The sequence below is a fragment of the Thunnus thynnus genome, chromosome 2 (assembly GCF_963924715.1).
Source record: "Thunnus thynnus chromosome 2, fThuThy2.1, whole genome shotgun sequence".
Classification (NCBI taxonomy): domain Eukaryota; kingdom Metazoa; phylum Chordata; class Actinopteri; order Scombriformes; family Scombridae; genus Thunnus; species Thunnus thynnus.
Genome location: NC_089518.1, coordinates 17,957,287 through 17,980,653, shown reverse-complemented (window position 1 = coordinate 17,980,653; position 23,367 = coordinate 17,957,287). Strand labels below are relative to the sequence as shown.

At 42.9% G+C, this 23,367-nt stretch overlaps 2 protein-coding genes across 8 annotated transcripts in view; both read right to left on the bottom strand.

Annotated features, from left to right (window-relative positions):
- Nucleotides 1–23,367, bottom strand: part of kiaa0825 (KIAA0825 ortholog) — a 124,647-nt gene that overhangs the window by 83,476 nt on the left and 17,804 nt on the right. For all 6 annotated transcript variants that reach the window (XR_010931098.1, XM_067607411.1, XM_067607436.1 and 3 more), the window contains 6 exons: nucleotides 11,327–11,494; nucleotides 9,842–9,915; nucleotides 9,403–9,633; nucleotides 3,994–4,271; nucleotides 2,418–2,568; nucleotides 137–327 (listed from right to left, as the gene is read on the bottom strand). Coding sequence is in view for 5 of the 6 variants with exons in the window: in XM_067607411.1 (XP_067463512.1) it covers nucleotides 137–327; nucleotides 2,418–2,568; nucleotides 3,994–4,271; nucleotides 9,403–9,633; nucleotides 9,842–9,915; nucleotides 11,327–11,494 (1,093 nt within the window). In the remaining variant the exon portion in view is untranslated. The remainder of the gene's footprint in view (nucleotides 1–136; nucleotides 328–2,417; nucleotides 2,569–3,993; nucleotides 4,272–9,402; nucleotides 9,634–9,841; nucleotides 9,916–11,326; nucleotides 11,495–23,367) is intronic.
- On the bottom strand, nucleotides 14,849–19,115 carry LOC137195251 (uncharacterized). Of its 2 annotated transcripts, none has more exons than XR_010931099.1 (2): nucleotides 15,081–19,115; nucleotides 14,849–14,905 (listed from the first exon to the last, which is right to left on the bottom strand). XR_010931099.1 is itself a non-coding variant. In XM_067607463.1 (2 exons), exon 2 carries the CDS (start codon nucleotides 18,566–18,568, stop codon nucleotides 15,326–15,328), a length of 3,243 nt encoding a protein of 1,080 aa, XP_067463564.1. In that variant the 5' UTR covers nucleotides 18,569–18,750; nucleotides 18,926–19,115; the 3' UTR covers nucleotides 14,849–15,325. The 2 variants fall into 2 exon arrangements, 1 of the variants encoding a protein (XP_067463564.1); XM_067607463.1 differs by having other exon boundaries at nucleotides 14,849–18,750; nucleotides 18,926–19,115.

Sequence of the window (23,367 nt, the reverse complement as noted above, 5' to 3'; positions counted from 1 at the left end):
CTGATGTGCTCAAACAATGGGTGATGAGTCATACAGCAGTGTATGACTAGATTTTGTATGTTGCTATTTTAGCAGCATTTTAGCAAGATTTCTCAAGGTAATATAACTATATCCAGTATAGGACAAGATAAAGCACCTGATCTGCAGGTGTCTCTTGTATGAAGGCTGGGCCCTGGCATATCTTTGCACCAGCAGCTGTAAGGTCTCTGACAGCACCTGGCCGAGCACCTCCTTGGCCAACTCCGCTGGAAGGATAGCCCAGAGGTCGCTACGGAGCCCACACAGGAAGTAGAACCACATCTGCACCGAAAAGGAACAGCGCTCGCCCTGTGGAAGAGAGAGGTGGATGGGAGGAGGGTGGGAGGACAGGGCGGTTACAGATGAAGATATATTATGATATGGACATTAACAGTGAAGGAAAAACACAGAGAGCAAGAGGAGATAAAAATAGAGGGGGGAGAAAGAGAGAGGGAGAGAGAAAACATGAAGGAGAAGAAAGAGAGAGACAGAGACAGAGGCAGGTCTGTCAACACCAGGATGTCTCAGTGGTCACGCCACCTGCACTCTGCACCTGGGTTTCTGCCCCCACTGGGATTTTAGACTGCTTTAAAGTCCTGAACTGGAGAACACATCACAACAGGCATACACTCGCGCGCACATACACGCTCACACATACAAAGAGAGAAAGAGAGAGGGGAGAAATTGAGAACTTCTCTGCGATAACGTGAGCAAAGACAAAAGATAGTGAGACGAAAGAGAGACAGAAAGAAAGAGGGACAGATGGGGAGAAACATTACTATCCTAGCATCCTAAAGAAAAGATATAGAATTAATTTGTTAAAAAACCTTCCTCTTTCACCTCCACCTGCCCAAATTGTTCATGTTTAACTTCCAAAAATAAACTGTTCCAGCAGATGATGTGTGTGGCGGAGATATTGACACATCCAAAACTCCTCAACTTCCTCTTGTCTTCAACTCATCATGCCTCTCAGTCCCTTTCATTTCCTTCTTACTTCACCTCATCTATCTCGTTTTTTTAGTTCTCTCCCTCCTCTTCCTCCCTTTCTTCCCTGGAGCCAGTCATTTAGGGATCGGTGTTTGATGGGGAGCGTGACCGAGCTCTATGTCCGGGATTAGGCTGCCATCCTCCGCCTGTGGACTCAGCAGAGCAAACCCAGACACAGACTTTGGATCCAAACCAAGAGCAGCCACAACTACATGTGTGGTTGGACTGTTTTATCCCTTCATTCAAGACAAACTTATTTAACTAGCCAGGTCAACTATGAACAAATTCCTATTACTGATGAAGGCCTGGCAAGATTGAAGACTGAATCTGGGACAGGGAACTAAGGATGGAACAAACTTGGAAACTCATAATAGCTTTTTGTTTTTTTCAGATGAAATTTAGCAGTTTGGCTTTATCCATGACAAGGAAGGTAGCCAAGGTCATGTTCTTAACTTTCTTTGATCGCCTCAACTGACCTCATATGCTGTTAATAAAGCATATTAAATATTTCTCTGCCAAAAACTATTCAAGTGTCAATATCAATGTTAAATAACAAAAGAGAGAGAAAGAACGCAAGCTGGAAACGGGTCTCTCTGGAGCTGTGCTGAGCTGCGTGAGAGCCAAGACACAGAGCTGTGGATCCAGGAGACAGAAAGCATTCAACTACACATATACAACAGACATCAAAAATACAGATACATACATACATACACACGCCAAATGAAATGCACATTCTGAGATGCTGCTGCACACCCACACATGCATTCATCTGCACAGATGCACACAGGCATGCTTGAACAAAAGAACACACCTGCGCACAGCAGGTCTGTCTGACACCATTGACCCAAGGAAGGAGGGAGGAACAAAGGGAAAAAAAGGCAAAAGCGAGGTAAAGTAAGAAAGAGAGGGGAGGTTTAGATTGGTTTAAGGGCATAAGGTAGGGGAGTTCCAGGGGCCCTATGCTGTTTCCAGACAGTCCCAGTGTAGACTGCAGACTTCAGACAGCTGAATCCCTGGAGCCCCCAGGGCACCATGGAAGCCACAGATGTTCTCAGGGAGCTCAGAGTAGAACACTTGGTTAGAAGAGGGAGAGTGGGAGGTAAAGGTGTATTGTGGGAATAAAAAGAAGAAGCAAGAAAGCTCTAGAGTATGATTCCTAGAGTTCCTAAAATTCTACAGAACAAGCCTGCTAAGACACGTGGCATTAGAGTTTCCACTTTTTACAATGAAAGGAGGGAAATCAACACCAGATAATTTGCAGTTTTTTTTATGTGTTACTGTTCCTTTTGATTTGGCAGTAAATAAGTAATATTCAAATAGGCTCCACTGATATATCATAATTGCTAGAAACTTTAACAAAGTTGCCTTGGGTAAAATCAAATAGACTTCCGGGACATGTAAAGATACGTTACCTCGTAGAAGGGCTTGGGGTCAGCCCAGTGGTGGCTCTCTGCGTCCTGAAGAATGCAGGTGGAACAAACTTGGATACAGTAGCTGGTCAGCTGGTCTCTCAAGGCCTGAATTATATCTTGGTACTTCTGGATAGGGAGCAGGGTCAGGGGTCTAGGCAGTGAGGAAGGAAACAAACCTTGGGATTACCTAACGGTAATGGCCAATGCATAATCTATAATACATATGGTATATTAAGAATAAAGAAAGGGACCGTTGAGGTCAAGAGTCCAATAGAGCAAAATCCTGTAATCTAGATGTATGATTGACTACTGTATATTCAGGGAGCTATCAAACAAACATGAGGTGAAATGATTAGATGAAAGAACAGATGATTTATTCTAAAAGTTCAGTGTGACATTTCATATCCTTTAAATCTGCCTGCCTTGATACTTTCCAGAGAGAGGCAAGAGTTTAACAGGGGTGCAGGAGGCTTAAAACCACGGGGACTGAATGGTGTAGAGAGGGGAAAGTGCTTTATGACCGGAGGGGGCACAGTGCAAGTGCAGGTGGAGGGGTGCACAGGGCCAGAGGTGGGAAAACAGGAGCACCAAGGGCACCAGGGATGCCTTTAGAGGGGATCTGCGGAGAGCAGAGGTTAAGGGGGTATTACGGGGCATAAAAACTCACCAGATGTAGACACAATATGGGTGTCATTACTGCCTGTCAATCACTTCCAGTCTTTTTTTTTCTTATTTTCTATGCTCTCCTCTTCTTAATCTCAACTTTACTGGAGGAGTAATCTCTCTGATCCCTTCATACTCTCTTTATCTCAGCTTAATAAATATCTTTCTTCAGATAGGAGTCATGCATAATGTTGAGAAAGAGGCTAAGCACGGGTAGAGAGATGTGGCAGAGATTATGAACCAAAATACTCCAGATTTGTCTGTGCTGTCCTCTTGACAGCCATTGCCATACTTACATTCATACTCCAAACTTGGTAACAGGATTGAGTAGCAACTGAAATTTGATGTCTGTCTGATCATTGCGTCAGCACAACTTAATGTCCTATACAGTCACCATCTGTGGGTTGACACATCATTTGAATTTGGCTACAGTATGTGTTGTCAGTGTGATTATAACACAAAAGAACATATCCAGTGCAACTCTCATTTGTAAATGCAACATTTGGTTCTTTGCTGGAGGAAAGTGACAAAGGTGGCGTTTCAACAAATCTATCTCCATGTTTCTGCTAATTCGTGCAGCCAGTCAGCCCTACTCACACAGATACATACATGTTCCACACAACTCAAATCTGATGTTATTGTTCCTCTGGCAAAGCAGCCATTACTGTAGAATAGTTGGGCACTTCTACATAGATTTTCATGTTATTCATTGAGCTCACAATATTCAATCAATTACCAATAAAAAAATTTGTCTGTCATCCAGTGCCTGCTGGAATAAACCATAGATAGACAAAAAGACAGATATTGTAGATATAGATAGATAGTGAAATGAGCATATACACAAATTCACTGCAGCCGATGTATCATTCCCCTCCCATGCAATCCCACCAACACACACACACCCTCTTCTTACACTTTAGCTAAAGTAGTAGTTGAATCCTTCAGCCTGGCATGGTAGTGCTCCAGTCGTTGGTGCACATAAATGCAAGTTGCCAGAAGAGCAGGCAGGTTCTTCAGAGGTGCAGAGGCTGGTACCTCCAGGGCCCTCTCCTCTAAACGTCCCAACATGGCAAACGCTGCCCTGCCACACGCCTCCACGAAGCTTGATCGCACCTCCAGGAGAGAGCTGTCCCTGCAGGCTGCTGCCAAGGGCAGTAAGGCATCCAGCTCCTCCATGATTGCTCCACAGAACTGAGGGTAGAGAGAAGGCAAAGACAAGACAAGATGATCTCAATAAGATAGGGAAAATCTGTCAGTAAGAGAAAAAAGTGGGGGAAAAAACATCAGAAAGGGATTTGACTAGATGTAAATAATGGAACAATTGCAAGGACTTATCAGAATGACAAGGATTTTAGTCAGAGCTGAGTATTACGCATGTAATTTTTCACTAACATTGTACAAGCCATTATAGCTGAAAAGCAAATATCAGTGCAAATGTAGAATACAGATGTAGAGACACTGAAGACATGCCCTCTACATAAACTTTGCTGCTGAACATGCATAATTGTTATCAGGTCAAATAAAACCTTTCCATCTGAGGATACATCAGCACTGTCTAATTTTATAACAGCATGCATCATGTTAGCCACATTCAAACAGAAATGTTACACATGGGAAGAGATGGGGAGTCAGACGTGCTGAGAGGGAAGAAAAAGGAAAGGGTCAAGCAAAGGTGAGAGTGAGAGAGGGAGGGGGAGAGAGCTGTTTCAGCAATGTAAAAGACCTACAGCTTACTCTATAAACTGCCAGAGTAACAAGCAAGACTTATCTCATTTATCCACATTTGTCCTAGAGATAGGCCTATAGGGACAGGGCTGCCTACACCTTTCCCTCTCCAGATGCTGGGAGACAGGCTGATGACAGTACTTTAAGAGAGTTGAGTGTGTGTGTGCTTGCTGAGATACAAATATGCAGTCTGTGTATTTGCTGGTACTTACATAATGCTGTATTAATTAATATAATGATAGCAGTGTATCAATCAGTATGGTTGACACAGTGCTACTTCATTCTTCTTCTGCCAACGAGAATAAAGTGAAACAATTTCACAAACATGGCACTTGATGCTGTTGATGACAGGAAGCTTTAAGGAGAGTGTGCATGTGTGTGTGTGTGTGTTGGGGTAGGTGCTGGCTGCCAACTTATGCAAAAAATAAATGCATAGCATGCATAAACATTACTGTAGCGTAATAGTTTAATATGTATTCTGCAGACACTTTCTAAAATGCACCATGTACCTATCACTGCAGAGAACAATTATACACCATGATACCACTGCCTCCGCTACCATATGTGCCTTCTATTGACATCACATAGCGAACAATGAAAGATGATCAGGCAAGTGCCAAGGAGTCACATATGGGCGTGACGCCAAATCCAAATATATTCATCCATACATGTGAGTTATGAGTCAGGCAGATTCTCAAAAAACCTTAAAACAAAGCATGTTTCAGTTATTCCCCAGAGCTACAAAGCCAGGTCACACCGAGGGAAAAGACATGCAGAAAACTATACCGGTTTAATCAATCAATTGATCACAGCATGTATTACTTGCTTCATAGTAATTCTAGAGTCACACACTCTATTACTTGACTTACTGTACTGGCTGGCTGGGAAGTTCGACATTCTGTCAGATCAGGGCTTCAGCGTGTGTACACAATTGACAATCTCACAATCTCTTTACACTATTTTCTCCATAAAAGCTTCCAGAGGGGTTAAAAGGCCTGGGAACAAAGGCCGTTTGGACAATTAAGTCAATATCTGACTGCATGTAGTCATTAGGAGCTTAGCTTTGAGAGAGAGAGAGAAACCAGAGGGAGACACAACACTGTGCATTACCAGGGTGATGAAGAGCCCTGGAGAAGCATCTCATACACATGCAGAGTTGACTCACACTCCCACAAACACACACACATACTCAGCAGACAATCATCCTCACATGTACATGCATGCTCACTCAAAAATAACCACCCGCATGCACGTCCACGTTGACGTCAGGCTGAAACCTTAACTAGCTAAGATCAAAGTCTCGAATCCCACCAGGACTATTGCAGCAAGGTAAAAGAGATCGTATAAAGTTTTTAAGTGCTAGGGAGGCCTGTTTGTGTGTGCAGAATTTGGAGTAGACAGACTAGTTGAGAACTGAACATGCAGGTGAGGGCTTGAGTGAAGTCTGAATACAAAAAAGGCACTTCTGTTGCTATAATAGAGAGCTAACATCAAGGTTAGAAGGGCCAACCCAAACAAGGAAAGTTCAATCCCAGGTTTTGACAGGAGGTTGAGTTCCAGCTGTTGACGAGATGCTATTCTGTATTTGGTATGCAACTGACTGCCAATAAAAAAGTACACTATCTAAAGTACTCTGATGGATGAATGGTATCATCGCAGCCAGCCTATGTATGGTAATACAGACACTGAAGTGGGTTCACATGAAAAAAAGTGAGGATTGAGGTATGAAGATATGAATATAAATGTGTGAAATATTGATCCATCATAATGCCGTTGAACCAGCCATATTTCATGCTTACGTCTTGTATAGTAATTTGCTCTCTGCTCAAACACTTGGGCATGTGTCAAAAAAGGACGGGGGGAATATATATATATATATATATAATATCTAACGGCCTCCTCTTGGATGTCTGTCTGGCTCAGTGTTATTGAATGCAAATGCATGCATGTATAACCTTTGGGCTGAAAGGCTCTCATCTTTGAAGCGTTGACCTACACATAAATACGTTGTACAGGTCCTGAGCACAGACAAATTCTGACACTCGTTAGCAATGAGAGCCACAAATACTGTCAGTGTAAAAAGGGCTAGAGGAGAAGGGGAGGAGGAGAAGGCGAGGAGGGGGAGGAGGAGGAGGAGAGAGGTGAGGCAGTAATGATAATAGTCTGTACAGTGTGTGGTGTAGAAGAGAGTAGCGTGCAGCAAAAGAGTCAAGAGGAAGATGCAGGATTGGGAGCTGGACAAAGTTTCAAGGAGTTGCAGGAAGGAAAGTTAGGTAGTTGTTTTGCAATAGTAAATTAGGAAAGAAAATGGAGAGAAGAGAAAGAAAAAAACGGCATAGTGCCACTTTAAATAGAAGTAAGTATATGGCAGTCCAGCACCAAACGTTGGAGAACCTTTGTAGAGTTAGACATTAAGCCTGGTCTCACATCAGAGACTGGTCTTTCTCCTGAGAAAAGTCAATCTCTGGTGTCATCTTCACCCCTCCCTGCCTTTTCCCAGGCCCTCTCCTCTCATCCCTCTCTCTCTCACTACCCCTTCTTTATCCTGCTCTCTACCCTAGCATCTTTGCCTTTGTGATCACTCTATCTTCTGTATAGCCGTATTCAACACCTTTTTCAAGACTATCTATCCCTCATAATATCACACAAACTGGTTCTTGGTTTCCTCCTATCTCTCTTTTGTCCCCAGAGTCTTCCCCTCAAGTAATACTGATGACTCTTCTCAAGGCCCTTTCTGATCCAGGGTGTCAACTGTGTCAGGCCCAAATCATTTGGGCTGTCTATTATAGAGAGTGCTTTCCGCTGGGGCTACAAAACCATTAATCTTCCTGGGTCTGGATGATGTGTTTAGACCTGCATTGTTCAGCCAGTTAGTAATAGAGGATAAAACAGGACAAAGACATTGGTGTGTAGGGCAAAACATGCTCATGCACGGGGCGAGGAGTGACAAGTTGGGGTCTACATTGATTATGTGTAGATTGTGTGTGTGTGTTTGTATATTTCTGTTTCTGTGTACATATGGGGGCAGAGGTATCAGGCGCGCAACAGCTGAGTTTTACATCTAATGTGACAAATCATGTGTAGGAGAAATTATGTAATCACACTGTAATTCTTAGATGAATAAAACTTACATGGTTAAATACTGTAAGAATGTGCATGACACACAAAAAAATCATTTCATGTTCTACCAAAACAAACCCTTTCCTCCTACACATAACATCTTTTCTTGAATATGTGGGGGTAGCCATATTTGCATTAAGACATACTGTATGGTGTATTCCACTTTTTGTTGCATCAGTATTGCTACGTAGTGATATAAACACCTTAAACCTCTCTATCAGAGTTCTCACAGGACACAGATCTAATGACACACACCTGACGATGCCTTCCAAAGACATTTACAGCTCTGGTAAGACACTTCACTGTCACTTTCATTATTTCATCATTCACAAATCCACCTGAGGCTACACATTTCTTGTGCTTCCAGCTCTGCTTGTGGCCATTTACAGAGTGGTGTGTCTTTCTTTAGGAAAGCATCTTTGGGTATCCTCTATTATCTTTGGGCACTGTGAAAAGAACTGCTTAAAGCACAGTTTTATATCAATACTTGCATAAAGTCTTAAGGTAATTCAATAGTAACATGAGAGAAATACAGGGTTTGAGGCACACTGGAATCTAATATGGTAACATAAAGTGGATAGGGTGTCTTTAATCATTAAATAGGCTTTGCTCAATTATATTAAGAAAATAAAATAAATGAAATAGTCTTAAAAACTAATTGAAACAGATTAATTAAAGTATTACCTTACTGTAATTATTGTCCAGATCAGATTATTAATGTGTATATAAACACAGCTTGACAAAGCTGAACAGCTCTAGTTAACTGATTAAAATGGCTAACTTAAGAGTTGGTGATGTGATGCATATCCCCCATTTAACCATTACTTCAGATCTTAAAGAGAGAAACGGAAATGAAGGCAAGCTACTGAACTTTTCTGATAAAATAATAACAAAGTCCTGTGATCCAGCAACACAGTTGGATGGGTTGGTAAATTCTTCCCAGAGGGCAACCTTTAAGAGACTGTTAACAGCTTTCCGCAATCATATTTTACCATCAAAATAACAGCCATATTTACACCCAAAAGTTTGATTTACATATGAACATTTTACAGTTTGAGCATCTACCAACTGAGTTGTTTAGTTTTTGATCATGTATTTAAAAGGCAGTCAATCTAGAACTGATAACAAGTTCCAGTACTGTGTTTTATATTAGGCTGAAGCTGGGCTACGATTTTGTTTGCATAAGGATTACAAATTGTGCCTTTGAGGGGAAAACTGAAAGATGCCAGATTTGTTTTTTCACTTTTGTGTTTCTGTATAACTTGCAAGATGACCCAGTTGGCAGGCTGCTCACTGTGAAACCATTCGACAGACACTGATGCTGACCAACATGTCAGTAATTGGACTCCCCTATATTTCCCCTCATCGACAGCGCATTTGTCTAGTTTTGTCAAACCAGATACTATACTTGATAAGGAATCATATATAAACATTGGATAACTTCTGCAAACTGTAAATAACTGTAATAGCAGAGTACCTTGACTATCATTTTGGGAGTCTCGCTCTCTGGGTAGTTGTAGAAGGAGTCTTCTCTGAGATGTCTGTTGCTTGCAGTGACGGTCAGGGTGATTAAGGTGTCTCCTGAAGAATATAAGGCCTCTTCCTGCTGTAGACTCTTGGTACAAACGTCATCCAGCACCACTTTAACACAGTGCGCCATGTGAGGGACCAGCCCCTTAAATGCTGACCTCCATTCAAACTCCAGAACCTGTGCCGCAAAACAGGAAATGAGCAAACAGCCATGAATGCTGAAAGGAATATTTCACCTGTTCTACTTCAATGCTACAAAGAGGCAAATAGTCTTGCCTCTTTGCAAATATAGAGAAAGGTAACAAGTCTAAATATCACTGAATAGTTGTATTTGAATAGAAACGTCCTCGCAGGGTCTTACAAAGGAACACGTACAAAACCCTTACCTCTGATGTGTGGAGAAGTGTTTCCGCTGTGGATTTCTTGTCTTTTTCAAGATCCCTAGTCTTTTTCAAGATCCCTAAATGACCAATAAAAGTGTCTCTTTAATGCAAATATCACACAAGATAACATTTTAAGATATTTAAAATGTCACAATTGATATTAAACAGTAACTGTGTCTGGTCATACTCTCAAATCATGTCAGCAAAATCTCACTGGAGACCAAAAGTGTTCACTAGTTATCACACTTCAAAGATGAATGACTATGTGGTGGTGGTCTGTAGCATCTTTCAAATCTATGCATTATTTAGCTTGAATATTTCCATATCACTCACAATATGCTGTGTGATATTATGTGCTAAAAGCCTGACCGAATGCCAAGTGAGGAAACATGAAAGCCACTGTATAACTCAGAATCAGATATGGGTCACATTGTTCCCATGTCCCCCCACCAGCCAAAATGAGACACAGTGACCGGAGAAAAACTGTACATGCCTCAGAGGGAGCATAAACAGGCAGTAGATGCGAATGGTGATGGCTTTATGAGTCTAAATTTGGGGCTTAGATTTAGATAGATTAGATAGATAGCATCAACTACAGTATATATGGGGGTAATTCTATGAAGGGAGATTGTGTGGATGTGTGGGGTGGCGGGGAGGATAGGGGGGTGCATGAGACAAGCGTACAGGATGTTGGGTTGGGTTGCAATTAAAAAGCGTGAACATCAAGGCCACAGTCTCCTAATCAGAAGGCGAAGAGTGAGACCCCAGGCGAGGCAATTTAGGCGAACAAGACCGCATGGAATGGAAGAAGGAGGAAGCAGCAAGCGCATCACTTTTTGACCTTTAAGCCCATCTGATGAATTTCTGGTAATTAAGCCGTTTGATTGCCTGGAATTAATGATTTGGATAACTGCCCTTTAAAGGCTGTTTACCTCTCTGTAAATTGAGCCTTTCTGCAAGTCTTGTTTTTGTAAATGTAACCTTTGTGGAAATTACTCCATGCACCAAAAGCTTTCATTTAACATCTCTGTAGCAGCAGTTCAAAGGGGAGAGAGGAAAAGGGTACTAAAGGCTTATATAACACCCAAGATAATTCCTTACTAAAATAACAAATTTCTTCAGACACAACTCAGACATCCTGCTAGAAGTAACAATGTGTGTGTTGTGTGTGTGTGTATGTGTGTGTGTACATGTTTGTGGGGGTGTAACTGGACTGTTTATGCCTGGAGGGGTCACACACATGCAGGGCTATAGCCAGAGTTTTAGAAATTCTGAGGTCATGAGTCCCATTGTTGAAAAAACCTGCATTTTTCTAATTATTTAGATTATTCACATTTTATTTATTCATCAACTTTTTGATCATTTTCTGTAAGACTAAGACTTCCAAAATTCCCAGAAAAAATATAGAGAACACAACCTCAGAGGTCAACAACCCTGATTACATGTCTGAAATGTATGTGGATGTGTGCATTTTGGAAGGAGTCGTACCTTTTACACAGGGAGTCTCTCCTGTGCAATTAATGAAGGTCATGTTAGTGACCAGCTCCTTTATATTGCTCTCAAACCCCAGCAAGGTGCAGGCCAGATGGGTTAACGCCCTCAACTGGTGGGAGGTCAAACTGAAGCTTCTGCTTTTCATGGGAAGCTCCATTGGTGCTGTGAAGAAAGAAAAAAAGAAAGAATGTAATAGTGGAAAGAAAGGAAAAATAAACAGTGTATGTGCTTATGAATGTATGACTAACATAGAAATAGAGGAATGAGAGCCGCACTACAGTTTACAGTTCAGTAAGGGAATAAACAATTTCATGAAAATAGTTTTTCAACTCAACCTCCCAACCTGCATGCACTCATCAGAAAACACCCGCCATCCTCAAGTCTTGCCTTGAATGACACCTCTTATAAATATCGACCCATTCATGTTTTCCCAATACACAACATAAACAAAGAGACAGTGAAAAAATATGCAAAACTTTGCTCCCCGAGAAGTCACACATGCACATCCTTCTCTCCCGGCACAAAACTTTTCTCCCCCTAACCCACCAATGACCCCCTCGGCAAATATGGATTTCCCATTTTGGAGGCTGCCAAAGCCATCACCCGGGGGATGTTCCGCATTAAGCTGGAGAATGGGCGGCTGGGAGATGCGTTGCCATACTCCCAGACACATGCACAAATACTTTTGTGTGTCCGCTTAAATGAGCTCCTCCACTGCAAAGGCATTTGGGAATGGATGAGCTCAGTATTAGCCTTGACTCTGAAAGCGCAGAGATGATTGAGCGTTGAGAGGGAAAGAAAGAAGAGGGGGGCCCTTTTCCAATAATTGTAACATTATTGCCTCTGGATCCTAATGTAATTTTGCCATATTGTTAAACAAAATCTGACAATATGACAACACACTATCCCCAAGGATGTGTGGTTTAATCATGCATGAGGTTTGATTCTGTGTGTGTGTAGGTATGTGTGTATGTTTACATCAGTGTTTATGAGTGACAGCGGATGTAATTTTGTGTGTTTGTGTCTGTCGGGTGTGCACACGCGTGTTTATGTGCATGTAATGCAGGTCATTATGAATAACTTGATTTGTAGAAGACACTTTCACACACATTTGCACATGTCAGTCTTCCAAGATAATTGCCATACTGCAACCAGACTCTGTGGTCACCATGGAACATATTCTGACCTCAAGTTTGTTTATGTTTGCAATTCTAAGCGTATACATCTATTTATGTCTATGTGTGTGGGCATGCATGGATGAAATCGCATGTGAGCAGCGGCGTAATTATTTGGTGTGTGTCTGACTGTGTGTGCATGTATGTGTGTATGTGTGTGTTTGTAATTAAGCTGCATGGGTCTGCAGCTCAGCAGCTCCTCTGTAATGGGGTCCAGTGGGAGCCTGAGCTAGAGAGACTACCTCGTACTGCATGTGTACATGCGTGACCTGGCTGACACCCACGTGGCAGACTCATTCTCCAGCTTGCACATTCGCACACGCACCACCAATCATGTCTATTTCTGAAGTCACCAGCAAATCAACACAGAGCTTTCTGTGTCTCAATGCTGGGGCAGACTAAAGCTGTCAAAAACTCAAGAGTAAACAATCTAACCAGATGAGACAGGGACACGTTAGAGACAGAGCTGCTGGAGTCTCTAAAAAGCTATCACTATTACACCTCACATCCCACCCCCACCCATCCCACTTTCTGTGGGGCATTAATCTGAGCACAGCATCCTTTAACCACCACTTCATCTTGAGTGTCACCTTTTCTGGAGCATCATCTCTGTCTCTGTCCTTTCTCACCATTCATTCCTTTCATACCCTCAACCTATGACTGTTTCAGTCACTAAGTCCACACTAAATAGTTGCACATGACCTTGATGTTTAGCAATGCTCTGCCTCAGTGTCTCATTGAGTGCTGCCGCCCAGGCTATATAGGTATTTATAGTTGTCTTCCTAGCCAAATAGCCCTATAGCCATAGCAGTCTAGTACACAGCCATCTAAACCTCATTATACCTTTGTCACAACAGTGAGGCCAAATGGAGGCTCTCATAGCTGGTTGATGGAGAGGGTGTGCTTAGAAGCACCCAGGTGTGTCATATAGCGTAGTGCGTAGCATGTCCCATAGAGCAGAATGAGGAAGGGCACTAGCAAGCAGAAGGGTTCAACCAAGGGTCAATGTACTGAGAATCAATAAGGTGCTGAAAGCAGGGCAAAAATCATACAGTATGTTTATATAAGAGAGCTCCTCCATACGGCACTATAGTGTAAGGATGTTCTTATGAACAAAAAGAAAATTAATGGCTTGCCATATTACTATGACAACCATAAATATAGTATGCATCTCTTCAGAAGCCCTCAAAGCAAACAATCTTAGGGCAGGTGGGGACAAGGGGTGGGGGGTGGGGGTTCATAAAGGGCAAGAAAAATGCTAAAAAATATTGAATTCTGTAGGTCTACAGTGGACAGTTTCAGTTTGTAGCTTTTAAAAATGACAATAATGCAAAACAAAAGGAAAAAACAAACGGAGCAGGTATTTTTGGCGAGCCATCAGTCTTCTCCTTGTCTGTCTCTCCTGTGGGTTCCACCATCAGCTCCACAGCACACACACTCTCTCTCTCATACACACACATATGTGCACAAACACACACTGCTCTTGACTGGCAGGGAACAGAGACAGAGGGGAGAGAGGAGGGGATCTAGGGGAAGGGAAAGGGGTGGTGGTTAGGGATGAAAACATGGGGAAGAGAGGGAGGGAAAGAGAGGGAGAGGCGGGATAAGGGAATTCCCTTAGCAGTTGTTATTGATTCCGGTGTTTACGGGCGAATAGTTTAGTGCCGTTTACAAAACAGAACAGATGCAGCCAGTGAGCAAAAAGGTAAACAATTGCTGTGTGGCGGGCTGCCAAATCCCCAGTCTGATGTATTAAACTCACGGTGAAGAGCATTTCCCCTTTGGCTGCACTTATTGCCACTTCATTTCCTCTTCGCTCACATACACACTCTCTCCTTCTTGCCATCTCTCCTCTTCTCTGTGTCTCTGTGTCTCTCTTTCTCTCTCGTTCTCTCATTTATCTGAGGAAAAAAAAAAGAAAAAGGGCGTAGGACGCTTTTTGCCGTCTGGCTAGTTTCTGTCCTTCTGTGACCCAGGAGGCCCAGTTCTTCCTAACAGAGCCATTAGTAGGGGGAATTGCATGTGTCTGACATGGCCGAAAACCAATTATTAGACACTTTCTACCAAATGATGCCCAAGTCTTTGGGGAATGGGCAATCATGCAATAATTTAGCCACTGATTTAATTTCTCTCCAGCACAGCATCTCTCCCTGTCTCATCCCCTGTCCTCTCTTTCTCTCATTCTGTCTCTCTGTAGTGTAAATCAGACCATCAGAGGGGTGGTCTGCCTCTCTCTTACCACACTGCCTGACTGGCCTTATGTTGTCCTCACCACAGTGTAGCAACTGCAGCTATACAACTAGCTAAACTCTTCTCTGCAAATGATTGACTTGAGGCATAGTGAGCTTTCTTTGCTGTTTACTGTTCCTCTTTTGTATCATACAGGGCAGAGTGAAAACTGTAACACAAAAATACAAAACAAATCCCCATTTTACTTTCCAACATGTGCTTTCCTCCATGTAAATACATATAAATGAAATATTTTAATACAAACCAATCAAATTCTTTTTCATGTAAATAATATATCCTTTTTTAACAATTATTTATATTCAACCATGAAATTATATACTTACGACATTGCCTCTGTGGCGTTTACAGCATGAATTGCTTTGGATGAACACAAACACAGGAGAACTGATTCAGCTAGCTTCTTCACTACTAACAGGAAGCGAATTGTACACACGTGACTCCCTCAGTAGAGAAAACCCATTTCAAAATAAAACACATTTCAAAATAAAAGCATGTACAAACTTAGGCCATAAAGGCAACACACTCCCCGCCTGACCTCCGTGAGGTCACCAACTAATTACCACATGAACTAAGCAGGTCTCTGAACATCATTTTTAGCAAGAAGTAAAACAACTTCTGAGACTGGTCGGAAGAATGTCTTTGAATGTCCTTGGTCTGTGGTCTTCTTTGTCATGTCATTATCCTTGTACCACAGGAATCTCAGGTAGTTCCTGTGGTCCTGTCGCACCAAGAAGCAGTGAAACATCTGTTGTATATCTGCCAGGATCGCAACCTTTTCCTTCCGGAACCTCATCAGAACTCCAAGGAGTGTATTGTTGAGATCGGGTCCTGTGAGGAGCACATCGTTGAGAGAAATACCTAAGTGTTTGGCACTTGAATCAAATACCACCCTAATTTGGCCTGGTTTTTGTGGGTGGAAAACCCCAAAGGTTGGCAAGTACCAACATTCTTCACTCTCTCCCAACGATGGTGCTACCTCTGCATGACCGTTCTCCAATATTTTTCCCATGAAGGCCATGTATTGCTGTTGCATCTCTGGTCTCTTATTTAGACTGCACTGGAGTGACGCAAATCGTTTGGCTGCTTGTTCCCGGTTGTTGGGTAGGCGTTGCCTTGGTTGCCTAAATGGGAGTGGGGCAACCCAACTATTAGACTCATCTCTGTAGACTTCTTTGCCCATCAGTTTCAAGAAGATGTCATCTTCAATTGAGGATGCCAGCTTGTTGTCACGTTCTGTGTGATTGAAGACAGTTTGTCCTAACACCTCTTCTGCAGGTTTACTGACCTCTGACTTGCCATCACTTGCTGCTGTGCCATGATCAATCTTTTCTTTGATGTGCAAGAAGCTTGTGCAAGGTTGTAGGAGTGAGGGTCGACCATTCTCAAGCACAGTTGTTTTGAAGGTGTTGACAGTCTGCCTGTGTGCACTTCCCAAACACACTTCTCCAACTAGCACCCATCCCAGGTCTAGCCGTTGCGCAAAGGGGGCATTGTGGGGCCCGTTGACCTGTTCCCTGACCTTGTGCACTCTTATTACATCCCTGCCGAGCAACAGGAGGATCTCAGCAGTTGGGTCGATATCAGGAATGTGCTCTGCTACTTTCGCAAGATGAGGATGGTGTCGAGCTGCACTTGGAGTCGGGATTTCAGACCGATTGTCGAGTATATCATTGCACTCGATGAGTGGTGGGAGAGGGATTATAGCCCTTCCATCCAGCGACTCGATAATGAAGGCTTCAGCTCTACGCCCAGATGCTTCAACGGTGCTAGAACACGTCTTCAAATAGTAGGAGTATGGTTCACACTCTACATTAAATAGCTCAAATAAACTGGACCGTGCCAATGACCTATTGCTTTGGTCATCCAAGATGACGTAGGCCTTAACGTGTTTGTCTGGTTGACCTTTGCGATATACTTTCGCCAGGCAAATCTTGGAGCATGATCGACCAATTTGTCCTGGCCCACAAACCTCAGTGCAGCTTGAGTTAACAACTGTGGTGGCAGTGTTGTTCTCTTCTCCCTCCCCGCCATTGTGTGGTGAAGTTGAAGAAGCCTTAACTTGAGATGCAGGTCCAGGATGCATGGCAGAGTCATGATAGGTGCTCTCACATTCCATACACTTAACTGCATTTTGACAGTCCTTAGCAAAGTGAGTGGTTGAGCTACAACACCTAAAGCAGATCCCTCTTTCTTTGAGAAAAGTCTTTCTTTCTTCCAGGTTCTTTGCTCTAAAAGCTTTGCACCGTTTAAGGGGATGTGGCTTGCTGTGTATTGGGCAGCTCTTATTTGGGTCACTTACACCTTTCACATTGCTTGCACGTGTGTGTGTAGAATCAACATCCGTCTTGTGAACCGAAATGGGGTTCCTTTCGAACTTTGTGGGTGAGCTGCAAGCGCTTGGGATAGAAAAGCTGGGGTCGTTTCTCTTCCGTGCCTCATAACTTATGAACTGGCTGAAAAATTCGAAGGGTGGAAATTGTCCTTTATTTTCTTCCTTATGTTTTGAACCAGCTGAAATCCATCTTTCTTGAAGCCCATAGGGCAATTTTGCAACTATGGGTTCGATACCACGTGCAGTGTCCAAGTAGGAGAGAGCTGGGAGGTAACCGTCCTCCTTAGCACACTGTACTTCCATTAGCAAATCTGATAGTTCCCGTAGCTTCACGTGTTCTTTTGCTGAAACTCTTGGGAAATTGCCAAGTCGGTCGAAAAGAGACCTTTCGATCATTTCAGGTGCTGCATAACATTCCTGGAGGCGATCCCAGGCCTTCTTAAGTGCTGTGACTGGGTTTGTTATGTGTACTGACCGTATACGCTTCACATGATTGCTGGATTCTCTACCGAGCCATTTTATCATCAAGTCCAACTCCTCAGTAGGTGTGAGGCCTAGCCCTTGTGTGACATTGGTGTATGAAGACTGCCAAGCACGATAGTGTTCAGGCTTATCATCAAACTGATATAAACTTGAATTCACCAGGTCACGCCGAGCCAAGTACTGCACCAGGTGTTCAGTTGTGGGTGCACTGTAGGAAGCTGTAGGCATGGACTTTGGATAGAAGGGCTGTGCTGACTTGTTCAGGTTGGACTGACACTCTTTTGAATCACTCTGTTGGTCAGGTGCTCTGTGCGAAGCCTGATTTTCCATTTTGACTGCTGGCGGGACATACACATAGTCAAAAATGTCAGGGTGGCTAGTGACATTAGCATATGATGTTTCATTTGGAAATGCAGGGGTCCGATGTTCTGGATTAAGGGGATTGCGAGGGCTAAATAATGTCTCATTTGCTGGGGGCTGACTTTTTGGTGAGTGAGCTTTAATGGCTACTTGATCTGGGAAGTCAGTTAAAGGACAGCTTTTATGTGATTGTGGGTCAAAGTGAGAGGTAATGTAGTCACTTGTCCGCTCCATTTTGTCTTCCTCTGCTGGGCCTACCTCATCTAGCACCAACGGACATGCCTGGGCATCTGCTGATTCCCACACGGCTGCTTCAGCCTCTGCTGCTGCTGCTTCTCGGCGTATAGCAAGTTCTTCAAGCTCAGCATCCCTCTTTACTTTCTCAAAGTGATATGCAGCATCTTTGTCAGCCTTTATCTTCTGATATTCAGCTTCTCTGTCAGCTATCTCTTTCTTCTGCTCAGCCTCCTTAGCTGCTCTTTCTATCTTAGCTTTAGCTTCTTGTTCAGCAAATGCAAGGCGTGCTTTAGCTGCTTCTGCTTTGGCACGTGCACATATTAATGAACCACTTGACGATGCAGATGACCGTGAACTCCTGCTAATCACTGAAATCTTGTCATTTTGTTTCCCATCCATCTTACCACGATGTACAACACCAGCCTTTAAATGTCTTTTCACTATGTTGTCCTCACCACAGTGTAGCAACTGCAGCTATACAACTAGCTAAACTCTTCTCTGCAAATGATTGACTTGAGGCATAGTGAGCTTTCTTTGCTGTTTACTGTTCCTCTTTTGTATCATACAGGGCAGAGTGAAAACTGTAACACAAAAATACAAAACAAATCCCCATTTTACTTTCCAACATGTGCTTTCCTCCATGTAAATACATATAAATGAAATATTTTAATACAAACCAATCAAATTCTTTTTCATGTAAATAATATATCCTTTTTTAACAATTATTTATATTCAACCATGAAATTATATACTTACGACATTGCCTCTGTGGCGTTTACAGCATGAATTGCTTTGGATGAACACAAACACAGGAGAACTGATTCAGCTAGCTTCTTCACTACTAACAGGAAGCGAATTGTACACACGTGACTCCCTCAGTAGAGAAAACCCATTTCAAAATAAAACACATTTCAAAATAAAAGCATGTACAAACTTAGGCCATAAAGGCAACACAGGCCTGCAGTCTTTAATCATGTGATTAAAATGTGTGAAGACAAGCTATTTGTGTTTGTGCAGATGTGCGTATTGTGCAACCCTTCTACAGGTGATGTAAGCATTTGGTCTCAGTAAATTCAGAGACATAAGGAAGGAAGATAAGCAATTTTAGCATGTTATACACAATGTAAATTCAAGGTGCTTTACATATAGCATAAAAGGCCAAAACAAAATCATATAAATAAGATTATTGCTATTGTTCTTGTTACGACCGCTTTTATTTGTATCTGAAATGAGGATAACACACATATTTCTGACCTGGCTCTTTGCTTTCAAAGTGATTGATGGGACCATAAAGTACCAGGCAAAGAGATTTCGGTATCAATAGAAGGGGACCAAGTATTGACCCTTGTGGGACTCCACATGGTATTGTGATCAGGTTGGAAACTATATTGCCAATGAAAACAAAACATATCCTGTCTTAAAAAAAGTAACTGAGGCCTGAACCTAAAGCAGTTTAAAACAGTCCTCAAATGTCTCAACTCAACAGTTCATACTTAAAACAGCCTTTAAAACATAAAAAAGTAACACTTTGAGAGCAAAGCAGAGCAGCAGCAGTGAAAGCAAAATGTCAACTGACAACTGGACATGACTCAACACAACTCTGCAAGTTTCTCCTGCAGTGGAATCACCATGTGCTTTTCTCAGCATGCTGTCTGATACAGATGTTAACCAACATACCCAGGGACTAAAATGGGCTGGTTCATCCCTTTCTTGTGTATATGTGTGTGTGTGTGTTTTTTTTTGTGTGAGTACCACTTCCCACTTTCATTCTTACCATGAGGCTTTGCTCTTGGGGTGTTACGCTATGGTTGCTGAGCACTTCTGTGTGTTTCTTTTTGTGCCTGTGTTTTCTGTGTATCCATGCCTCCTTGTGTGCTCATCTCATAGGGTGTCAAGCAGGGTCATGTGGGTGCCTTAGGGTACGTCTGTGCGTGTATGTGTGCGTATGTGGGTAGAGGGCTATGAGCCACAGTGGACCGCCTGCTAGGCCCTGTGACAGCTGGGGTCCTCTTCGTCAGTTGCGGCCCACTGCTCACTCAGACAGCCTTATTATGGGAGGCCGCCTGCTGTGATTCCCTAATACACACACTGACAAGTGCACACACATGTACACACACACACACCACCCAAGCCCTGGTCTCTTGTGGCCCTTTCCCTGGGCACTGTCCAACCAGGCCACAGCAGGGGCCACCTGCCCTTCACAGAAGGGTAAAGTAGCAATATTTGATATCTCAATTAAGCTGCCTTACCAAGAAAGTAGGTGTAATGGTGGTGGTGTTTTTTTGTATTGACAGAGCAGCAGGGCTAACTGCCTCTGCTCTATGTTTGTTTTTTTTCTATCTTTCTCTCTCTTTGTTTCTGTCTCTCTTTGTGGTGAATATTGACAGTGAGATAGGGGTTAAGATTTCTCTGGCTTCATCCCCATACTTGAACGGAGCAGCTTGGATGAAGAACACGGAGGAATGTATTGTCTTGATGGGAGCATTTCATTAAAACCCACTTGTTTAGTGCCCTTGTTCGCATTATTGTTTTCAAGCCCTCAGCGAATCACACTGACTCTTCATCACGAACTGCTGGCTGCTCTCAATAAGCCAGCCATTTTTGTCGGTGCTTTCTCAATAGGAGGTGCCAGGAAAATGTTCATATCCTTGAGCTTTTCAAGAGTGAGACACAAAAGACATTGTGACCACTCGGAGGAAATGGAAAAAAAATAAATGGCATGCATAATACACATTCTCAAGGGCCATGAAACATATTCTTTTCTGTGATTTCATTGGAGCCATGATTTAGAGAAAATGAACACTGACACACACTCACACATAAACACAACCAGAGAGTAAAGACTCAGCTCTCATTAAGATTAGTAAACAACCACTTATGCTGTGTAGTAACTCTCTTAAATAAGGCCTTCTCAGTGTCTACCAGGACAGGAAGAGAGCGACATAAAAAAAGCATCATCCATGAGCTGGAAGCGTCACACAAACACACATGCCCACGTGTACACAGAGACGCACACACACCCCCCTACCTTGCCCATAATTACATGGCAGCATGCGGGTGCACGTCCCTGGCTGACAGTGTGTATAAACTCAGGCAGAGATATGATCTAGTGAGGAGCTGCTCTTATTAAATATTAACAAATGCCATTCCCAAGTAGCCTCAATCCCCACAAGCACCTCCAATGCCAGTCAGAGCCTCAGCCTAGCTATCTCGCGTCACTACAGAACCTCTCTCCCTGCTGAATAGGCTGCTGTGCTTTCTCTAAGAAAGAGTTCAAAGAGCCAGAAAGGGCGAGGAGGGTGGTGCAGTGGGGGTGAATGTGCTTTATATACATGTTCTAACTCAATTCTTTTTTATCTATAGGGAGCTGCAGACGTCGTCATATAGGGAAATTAGTGGAAGTGGAATTCAAATCAGTGCCATCAGAATGGGGTTGCAAAGTGTTTGAACAGAATTTCACAACCACGACTTCACCCCTGTGGTCGATTGTTGGGGAATAAATTGCATGTGTGTATGCAGAGAAGTTGGAATGAAAGCTTTTGATGTCCTACAAAAACACGGATCTCCTATGCATACGTATGCAAATTGCCATATGGAAATTTAATGATGCATTTTTAAAAAGGAGGTATTAAATGACTCTTGATCACACAATTTTCTATATAAGCCCGCAATTAGTGTGCATACACATACTAACATTGAGTAAAAGACAAATGGGCAGCCACGTGCACATGACACATGCTCAAGGGTGATTGAAAATACACATGCACTCTTGCAAACCCACCTACCCACACATACACACGTCATGAAGTCAAAAGGTGAAAACACAAATAAAACTGCACCATAGCAAATGGGTTTGCTGCTTCTGCATGACTGCACAACTTGATCTAAAGGTTTAGCAAATTCTGATCACCACTACCATCTGTATTAACAGGAACAATAACTAGCTAAATTGTTGAGAGAAACAGTGTGTAAATTGTCTGCATGAAGAAATTCTTCAAATGTGACTTTTACTGTAAAAAAAAATCATAAAAGAGTTAAGAATTTGGATTATTGCTTTAAAGTATTAAAACTGTAACTGATGGCCAATAGAATATCATAGCCATGACTGAAAATGTATCCGACCGTAACCTTTTACAGGCAGGGACACTAAAAAAATGTAAATTACAGTATTTTTCTTTACTTTGGCAAGGTACACCACACACACACATATATACACACACATACAGTTACATGCACATGCAGACATAGCCCACCCACTTCCCAGCAGACTCAGCGAGGTGTGTTAGTAAGGTTTAAAGCCTGTATTGTTCCTGACCAGCCAACCTGTCGGGCCCACTCCCCAGTCTCACTGCTCACCCCATTACACTTGGAAAACTATGAGAAAATGGGAAAAGACAAGAAAAGAAAGAGAGAGAGAGGAAGTGGACGCGAGAGAGAGGGAGTAAAGGAAAAGCAGGGAAAAGGAAGAAGAGGAAGAAAAATAAAGAGGGCTGAGAACCTTCACATCTGTCTAGGTACAATGTCAGAGCCTGCCTTTGAGTCGGTAGGGTTAAAAGAGGAGGCAGATCTTGCCGTGAACGCTGTTAAATGGTTCAGTGGTTTGACAGTGGCTGATGCTACAGACAGCGCTGCTCCCCTGGGAGCCTGCACAGTCTCCCGGGCATGGCTCTTATCAAAATATACCTACCGCCTGCCTCCACTGCAGAAATAAACAATAACGCAGCAGGGAAGGAGGGCGAGATCTAAAGAGTCATTGGATGTTTATGAAAATAGAATCACTTTTTGTTACCACTGTCATAATTGTCTAGACAATTATGGGCGTAGCACAGAGTATAGAGAGTAAAGTGTGAAAACAGATTATGCATTAATGTTCGAGCTTTGGCTCTTTAGGAGCCACGGGTGTTTGGGTGGTGGATATGTGGGTTCTGGGGCTTTTTGGGGGGGACTTAAAACATGAACACAAAAATGTAATCCCAGTTGTAGCCCTCAAAGCTGTGTTGCAGCTGATAGTCAAACACACACACACACACACACACACACACACACACACACACACACACACACACGAAAACCCAGCACAGGCAAAACTGCTCCATTTTACCATCATTACACAGCACGGGTCCCCCGCTCCCTTTGGAGCCGTGTTCTGCCTCCGGTGCTACATTTGACGGTTTGTTGAGCGGCACGTAGGTGTGTAG